Source organism: Panicum virgatum, chromosome 9K, assembly GCF_016808335.1.
Source record: "Panicum virgatum strain AP13 chromosome 9K, P.virgatum_v5, whole genome shotgun sequence".
Lineage (NCBI taxonomy): Eukaryota > Viridiplantae > Streptophyta > Magnoliopsida > Poales > Poaceae > Panicum > Panicum virgatum.
This window is the reverse complement of record NC_053144.1, coordinates 66,393,016-66,401,200: the sequence shown is the minus strand read 5'-3', so window position 1 is coordinate 66,401,200 and position 8,185 is coordinate 66,393,016. Positions and strand designations below refer to the sequence as shown.

General features: G+C 44.4%; 1 protein-coding gene across 2 annotated transcripts; it reads left to right on the top strand.

Annotated features, from left to right (window-relative positions):
• Positions 1-1,750: 1,750 nt before the first annotated feature.
• LOC120647205 (protein CHROMATIN REMODELING 35-like) lies at positions 1,751-7,435 on the top strand. 2 transcript variants are annotated; one of them, XM_039923883.1, is made up of 6 exons: positions 1,751-1,876; positions 2,758-3,379; positions 3,601-3,789; positions 4,354-4,524; positions 5,271-7,027; positions 7,131-7,435. In XM_039923883.1, the coding sequence occupies exons 2-6, from the start codon at positions 2,759-2,761 to the stop codon at positions 7,132-7,134; spliced, it is 2,742 nt and encodes a 913-aa protein (XP_039779817.1). In that variant the 5' UTR covers positions 1,751-1,876; position 2,758; the 3' UTR covers positions 7,135-7,435. The 2 variants fall into 2 exon arrangements, with proteins under 2 accessions (XP_039779817.1, XP_039779818.1); XM_039923884.1 differs by having other exon boundaries at positions 1,752-1,876; positions 4,357-4,524.
• The last annotated feature ends 750 nt before the right edge of the window (positions 7,436-8,185 follow it).

The following is an 8,185-nucleotide window of genomic DNA, read 5'->3' as shown; positions in this document are numbered from 1 at the left end:
TATTTTAGAAGCGAACCAATCAGATTCCATATTTGAGGAATGTTGAGTACTCTATCCTGCTTGTGATGAGTGAATTGTCAACCGTGCGGTGTGATCGTGCGCTTGGTCTTTGGATTGTAGGTACACGGGCATCGAGTGTCGACGGGGAGCTGCCGTGGAGGTGCTGTGGCCGATGGACCGTGCGGTGGACGGCGGTGAAGGGCAGCCGGGACCGGAGCTCGGACCGGGCGGCAGCTGTGGCGTCCACTCCTGGATCGAGGGCGCAAGCGGCGACGGAAGGCGGGTTTCTTAGTTTGCGCCACAAAACCAAGGAGGCGGACGGCGGTTGAAGACGTCAAGTCGTGGAGGCACGGGCGTCGGTCTCGGGACTGACGGAGGCGACGGGCGTCGACGGCGTCTAGGGCCTCGCTGCGGGCGAGGAGGTGACGGGCGTCGGGCGGCGTCTAGGGCCGTCAGGAGACCGAGGCGGGAACGACGTCTAGGGCCACGGCGTGGAGGCGGGAATCTTCCCGCGCGTGAGGTTTTGGCGGTTTTCTCAAAATCGGCCATCTACTCGGGTTTCGCGGACTCTCCAAAACCGCGGACCGGATCTTCGTTGACGTGGCGGCATCGCAGCAAAGACTTCGAGTCGAAGAAAGAAGCTCCGCCGTCGATCGAGGCTGTACAGCGGGGTGCTGCTGCCCGACCGGTCTGACCGTAGTAGCCGGGTATAAATACCCCAACCAGCCCGTGGCTGGGGGAGGCTCTTGAGTCTTTTATTTTCTCTGAGTTTTTCCTTCTCTCAACCTCTGCTCTAGGTTAGGGACAAGGACTCCAACGCAAAGAGAGATTAGATTATAGCTATTCTCTTCAATCTAGTGGGTGGATGACGGGCGGATGGCTCTAGCCTTTGTATAGGTGAATTCCTCGGTGATTAATGGATGAAATTTGTTTGAGATTCACTTGTGTGTGCTGAGCATCTCGTCCTCCCCTTCTCTTTTGCGTTTTGGGTTTAATTCTCCTCTTTTGGTGTGTTTCTTGTTTGGAGGAGATCAACCCTTGAATTCGTGATTTGATGGACTCTTTGTGACGATTCTAATCCCTCTAGCCGTGTGCTAAACCTACTGGAATCGAGAGTTCTCACGAGTTGGCGATTTTGTGTTCTTGAGAAAACCCCAATTCTCTTTGATCTTACCTTGATTTCTCTCAATCCGTGAATCTTTTGGGTGAGATCCTTTGGGGATATGTTCACGGGGTAGTTACGAAGCTTTCCTCCAAGTTTCGTTAGATTTGGACTTCGTTTGCTCGAGAATTGAGATTTGGAGCTTTGTTGGCGGGCTGACTGGGAGAGACCGTTCTGTGCAACCGGTCTGACCGGTCTGCAATTTGAAATTCCCAGCCGACCGGTCAGACCGGTCCAGTACACCGGTCAGACCGGTCTGTGTGTGCTATGCTGAAATTTGTGAAGTTTCACTCGCTTTGCTTCCACGCTGCAATCTGGGTCTTCTGCTTCGAGATAGCTGGTCCATAGCTATTCTCGCTGACCTGGGTTGGAGGGGCTTGCGGTGATTTTGGGACATAGGCCGACGATTCGAATTTCGGAGAAATTTTGATCGACTCTCGTTCACCCCCTCTGGTCGCCAGTTTCGGTCCCACAGTCTATATTGTGAACGTTCTTATGAAAAGGGAATCAAATGTCTACTTGGGTAAAAAAATACTCAATGGTGCTAGTATTAACATGCACATGCTATATTGCTATGCATATTTCCCTGCTTTATGGTTCTCTCTCTAGCCAAACGATTGTTGCGTGTCCCTCTCCACACTCTCCTAGCTTTTGCCGCTTTGGGACTGACTTGGGTCACCACCCAACTCTCCCCTCCCCGAGATCATCATCCAGGTTCCTCTCTTCCCCAGCAGATGTTGCACTCATGTCTATTGCATTTCTATATCCGTAGATTGTTTTGTGCAAGTGTGATCTGTGGGGTTGGAGGGGGTTCGATCGTTGTGCCTGCTTCAACGAATACCTTTTTTCCCGCGAAATTTCGAGAGGTGCGGGGACGGCCGGCGCCCTGCGGAACTCCGGGGCGGGGCGGGGACGGCCAGGGCCTGCCGGTTGCTGGGGAGAGCGGCGGCGGGGAGAGACCGAGCGCCTGCTTAGGCCGGCAAGGCAATTCGGGCGTGAGCATCCGCTGATGGCCCGGCAGATCGATCACCGTCGTGGTCCCCGTCTCTATTGCATGCGAAGCGGATTCGACTCGACAGAATCCCAGCGCAGCCATGCGAGGAGTCCAGCCCATTTCTTGTTTGGTTTCTGGGGTTGGGTGGTTGCATTTGCCTGATTGTCTATGAACTTTTAATTCTTCCTGCTAGAGGGCTATTTTCTCGACTTGCCCCCAAATTAAAAGAAGAGAGGGAAATAGGAATTCAAGCTGAATATAACTTCAATCTGCTAATCGACATGCAAGTTCACGCGACCACGCCTTCGTAGCTGGGTGGGAACTGAAATGCTTAAATCATTTGTAGCTAAAGTTTCTACCCGTTTCATTAATCGTTGCATGAAAGTTTGCTTGACATTTTTTACAATGGTCGTATTTTTAGTGACAGAATGTTCCTAATTTCCTTTCCACCATGAATTTAAGAGCTAATTATTTATGTGTGACAAATATGCAAGGTAGGTGGTCACCAAGTACAACAGAATACAAATTTTTGTTTAATATTTAACAGATTTGCAGTATTTGCCTCTCAAAGCATGTAATAGTTCTTTCTGTTCTTTTGAAGGATGGATCCTGCTGGACACAAAAGGCAGAAACTTGGTGATGAGCACACTAGCTCACCAGGGACCCAGTCTCAGTCAAACATCTTCCTTCATAATAGACGTCTTCGTCTTCAGTTTCTTGAGCTATTCAGTGAATTGAAGGCTGGGAGTGCCACAAAAGATCTGAAGTCAATCAACATCAAACGGCGTGAACTTATGGGCATCATAGAAAGGCTACAAGTACCAATCCAACAGCCTAATGCCAGTCCAGTGCCCAAATTTTCAGACGCAACACTATATGACTCTGGACTAATTGCGAGCAATTATAGTTCAGATAATGTTATCAACTTGGATGCAGACGAAGACAATGTTGAATATCATTCCCAAGCTAATGTGGGTAATGTTGGGGTTGATTCTACAGTTTCAGCAGTTGATTCTGACAACAAGGACAGGGTTAAATCCTGTCGAGATGAGAGTTCATCCTCTAATGATAATGGTAGTTACACCCAAAAGCACATGCTGGTTGAGCAGCAAGTCGGGCATCAGGATATCATCAGGCTGGATAATTGCAATAGCAGTACTGAACCACATGATTTATTTAAGCAACCGAAGGATGGCATGGACACCGGCAATGTTTCTGCTGAGGTGTGTTGCTTAAAAGCAATTGAATGTTGTCTCTTCTACAAAGTTGTTATTTTTTTATCTGATAGATTGATGTATACATATTCCTAATTAACCTATATGGAGACATGAAGAATCATGTTTTGCTTTCATCATCTTTAAGCGTCAAGATTTTGCTTACAGCATCGATTCTTTAAGCTCAGCTATCTCCACCTGATAATGTTCACTCCTTTGCATTTGAGCAGGATGATCTTGAAGAGAAAGGGAAGATTCGAAGAATGATAAAGAAACATGTTGGTTCCTATGAAGTATCTTGTGAAATTGTACAAAATGAACCACAGAGCAAAGAGAGTAATCATCACGAGAAAGACAGCTCGGTTGATGAGTTGAATGATCTTTGGATGGGTATGTCAGTTGCATTGGCATTTTCAGAGGTACTCGAATATGAAATCATTCAATTTGTTCTAACTATATCAAACTCGGGTTCTAGCTTTATGATAGACAACCTCAGACCTCAGTGCCTAGCTTCGCAATCTTCTTTGTGACTTGTTTAATTGTAATTTGATATCCACTTGTGAAGGTTTTCATGCCCACAATTTAGGAGTTTATTCTTACTAGATGAATCCCTTTGGTGCAGTCTTGCCTAGCAACATGACGATCTGACTAGTTGTATTGCAAATTTTAAAGCTATATGTTATACCCTTTATTATTCTTTGAGGGACTAGAGGCTAGAGTATCTGCCCTCTGCGTCATGAAAGCGCGTCCAACAGGATTCGAACCTGGGCTGCTTACTCCAAAGCTGGAGCAGCTAGCCACCCAGGCCTCCTCCCGTTCCCCCCTTTTATTATCCTTTGACTCTCTCATTTCGATGCTTGACCATCAGACTATCAGAGTAGTATTACTGAATTAATTTTAAACAGTATCTTTTACTCTCTTTTTTTAGTTTGTGATTTGCCTTTCCTTTTCCTGTAACTTGAGCTTGATTCCATTTACTTCAGCAGATCAATCAAGTTAATCAGGGTATAGTTCCAATAGAGAGCAACTGTGAGGAAACAGAGGATGCATGTAATCATGACTTCCTGTTGAAAGATGATTTGGGCATTGTGTGCCGTATTTGTGGTCTGATCCAGCAGCGCATTGAGAATATTTTTGAGCATTCATGGAAAAAGGTATAGAATTTCTTGTCCTAATTAGTTTAATCGATTCCCTCTTTGTTGGAATCCATAAATTGATTAAAAATCTCAATATCGTTTTCTTATATTATTTCAATCTTGGCATCCTCGCAATAGCAACTTTACTGGTTAATGTTGAATGCAATAATTAATAATTTTTTAGCAGGTTATCTTGACAATGGCCTATTTTTCATGAAACATCAGCTTTTACTCTGTTGCTGAAATTATTTGAAATTTTATGAGGCAATCAATCTGTACACAGTTACATAAGTTAACATGATTTCATGGCATCACTTGGAATAGAAAAATTGGAGCTTTTGTTATTATCTAATGAATTGATTCGCTCAAACAGTTTCTCCATGTATATTCCTTAAAAAATGTGTCCATTCATCGAATTTACCAGCTGCTGCTGCTGCTACTATGCAGTTTTGCTAGTGTTTGCTCATATGTTAACAACTTGGCAATTGGCACGTGTAGGCTGCAATTATTGATCAAACACATTTTTACACCATTCCAAAATTCTATTTCTAATGTGTTTCTGACTGAAAGAAAAACATAGATAACTTAAAAGTCCTTTTTCCGATATCAGGTCCTAATCAATATCCCATTTGCAATTTTTTTTAAATTTTTACATGAATGCACTTATTTCTTTTTCTTGGATCGCTAGTTATCCTTGCTCTTTATTTTTTTTGTGAGTTAGCGGATCCCACTTCTCTCTTTTTTTTTTCTCTTTCATGTTTCAGCACAAGCAGTCATACAGAACAAACCCAGCAAAAAACAGAAAGTCTAGTGATCCAGATCCAACTGAGAATCCTTTAGGTACTAATCTCAATGTGTTCCCTGATTCTCTGTCAATCCATCCTCGACATTCACAACAGATGAAACCTCACCAAGTGGAAGGTTTCAATTTCTTGATCAAGAATCTGGCAGATGAGAACAATCCAGGAGGTTGTATTCTAGCACATGCGCCTGGCTCTGGAAAGACCTTTCTGCTGATCAGTTTTATCCACAGCTTTCTGGCCAGGTACCCTGCTGGGAGGCCATTAATTATGCTTCCAAAGGGTATCATGGGAACATGGAAAAGTGAATTTCTCCGCTGGCAAGTTGAGAACATTCCTTTGTATGACTTTTACTCCTCTAAAGCTAATAGCCGGTCTGAGCAGCGTAAAATATTGAAATTGTGGGAAGAAAACAGAAGTATATTGCTGCTTGGCTATCAGCAATTTGCACACATAATTTCTGACGACTCTTCTGATAGAGAAACTGTAATGTGCAGAGAGAAACTGCTGAGGATCCCTAGCCTTGTAATTCTAGATGAAGGCCACACCTCAAGAAACGACCAAACAGACTTGCTCAGTGCACTTGAAACTATCCAAACTCCTCGAAAAGTGGTTCTAACAGGAACCTTGTTTCAGAACCACGTAAGTGAGGTTTTCAATATTTTGAACCTTGTACGACCGAAATTCTTGAAGATGCAGAGATCCCGTGCAATCATGAAGCGTATACTAAATAAGGTGGACATGTTAGGGACAAGTGTGCGATCGAAAACCATCTCTGAAAAGGTTTTCTATGAATTGATTGAGCAGAACCTTCAGAAGGATTCGAAAACAGTGAGAGTGATGATTATACAGAATCTACGAGAACTTACTGAGAATATACTCCACTATTACCAAGGTGAGATCTTGAAGGAGCTACCTGGACTTGTGGATTTCACAGTTTTGCTAAATATGAGTACCAAACAGGAAGATGTTGTCAAGGGTTTGGTAGGGTTGAAAAGATTTGAAGCACATGCAAAAAGCAATGCTGTTTCTCTTCATCCATGCCTAAAGGATGTCAAGAATGTTGATAAGAAAAATAGAAACATCTGCAAAAGGAAGATGGATTCGATCGTACACAGAATTGATATCAATGATGGGGTGAAGGCAAAGTTCATATACAATCTGTTGTCGCTTTCAGAAGCTGCAGGAGAGAAGGTACTTGTGTTCAGCCAGTATGTGCGCTCTCTAAATTTCTTGGAAACGCTGTTCACCAAAATGAAAGGATGGAAAGCAGGAGTTAACACTTTCCTGATGGATGGGGGTTTAACTCAAGAGCAGCGAGAGCAAGCAGTTGAGAGATTCAACAGCTCACCTGAAGCTAAAGTCTTCTTTGGTTCCATCAAAGCATGCGGGGAGGGTATCTCCCTTGTTGGTGCATCTCGTGTTGTCATTTTGGATGTCCATGAGAATCCTGCTGTGATGCGGCAGGCGATCGGGCGGGCGTTCAGACCAGGCCAGTCTAAAATGGTGTACTGCTACCGCCTCGTTGCTGCTGGCTCGCCGGAGGAGGAGGATCACCATACTGCGTTCAAGAAAGAGCGAGTGTCAAAGCTGTGGTTCGAGTGGAACGAGCTTTGCAACAACGAGGATTTTGAGCTCACCAAGGTTGATGTTTCAGACTGCAAGGACATGTTTCTTGAAAGCCCTGTGCTACAAGAGGACATCAAATCCCTGTTCAAGAGGTACATCTTAATGACTACTTTGGGTATTGTTAGACGTTCTGTATCAGCTAGTAGAAGGTTGAACACGATGACGAGTAAACCATCCTTTTGCTTTGTTTTGCAGGTGAATGCATGCGTTGGATGCTGACAGAGTGACAAACAACTTGATGGTACTGTTGACTAGTCTAAGTGCTGGACATTTGTAGTTAACGAACTAGGAGAGGAAGTGAAGCAGGTTCTTTTTTTTTTAATCTTCAAGCAGGGTTTATTTTTCGAGGAAAAAAAAGTTGATCATTAAACTTAATTAGGTCACATTCAGTCTAGGAGCACAACATGCTGTATACATCTAGGAATTTCTGTTAACCAAACCTCAGCTGATAGCTTGTCTGGCATGTTGTGCCAATTCATGCGCTACTTTATTTTGCTCTCTATTGCTTCTTTGCACTGTTTGGCAAATCCAGTGCTGCAGTGCAGTGTGTTTGTATAAAGTTGTGGCAAATCCACATCAGCAGCTGCACACGTACATCAAGGGACACAAGACACAACACAACAGAGGAACAAAAGATTCATATCCGTGATCTATCATCTAAATGAAAGAACATCTACGCTCTAATGCTCTATCCAATATTCCAGTTTGATGAACAAAGGTGCTGTTGCCGCTCTTGTGAGAGACCTCTAGGCACACCGGTTATGCCTGAATCGGATGGATTCTGTACTTGTTGATGCATTCAGATGCTGCATCAGTCGAGCTGCAGCCGCACACCGGTTTCTGGGCTGTGCCCAGGCGCAGCCGGAGACCTGGGCTTAGTGTGGGCCGCCTGGTCACAATCCGCGGCCCAGGTTGAGGGGGCCATGGTCGGATAGCGCGACGGGAGCCGTTGGATCGCAGACGCACGGCTCATATTTGATCAAGCACAAGTCCAAATATATGTGATCGACCTTTGACATCGACTAGGTGCGTGCGTGCTCCGAAGAAAATAACTGTAGGTCGGCACCAGTGCTGTGAAGAGACTAATCATTTTGTACACTTTCTGAATGTCCCCTCGATTTGCTAGAAAATTGACAGCCAACTCAAATCATAACTAAAGGACTTGGTTTTGGGTAGTCGGTAGGCAATCACCCTAAAACGTTGCAAACAGTTTGTAACAACTTTTAGTGTCGACATCTTTGCAAACAGTT

Coding starts and splice junctions, on each gene's coding strand:
- LOC120647205 (XM_039923883.1), top strand. CDS start 2,759: ATGGATCCTGCTGGACACAAAAGGCAGAAACTTGGTGATGAGCACACT. Junction 3,790..4,353: donor TTGCATTGGCATTTTCAGAG/GTACTCGAATAT, acceptor CATTTACTTCAG/CAGATCAATCAAGTTAATCA. Junction 4,525..5,270: donor TTGAGCATTCATGGAAAAAG/GTATAGAATTTC, acceptor TTCATGTTTCAG/CACAAGCAGTCATACAGAAC.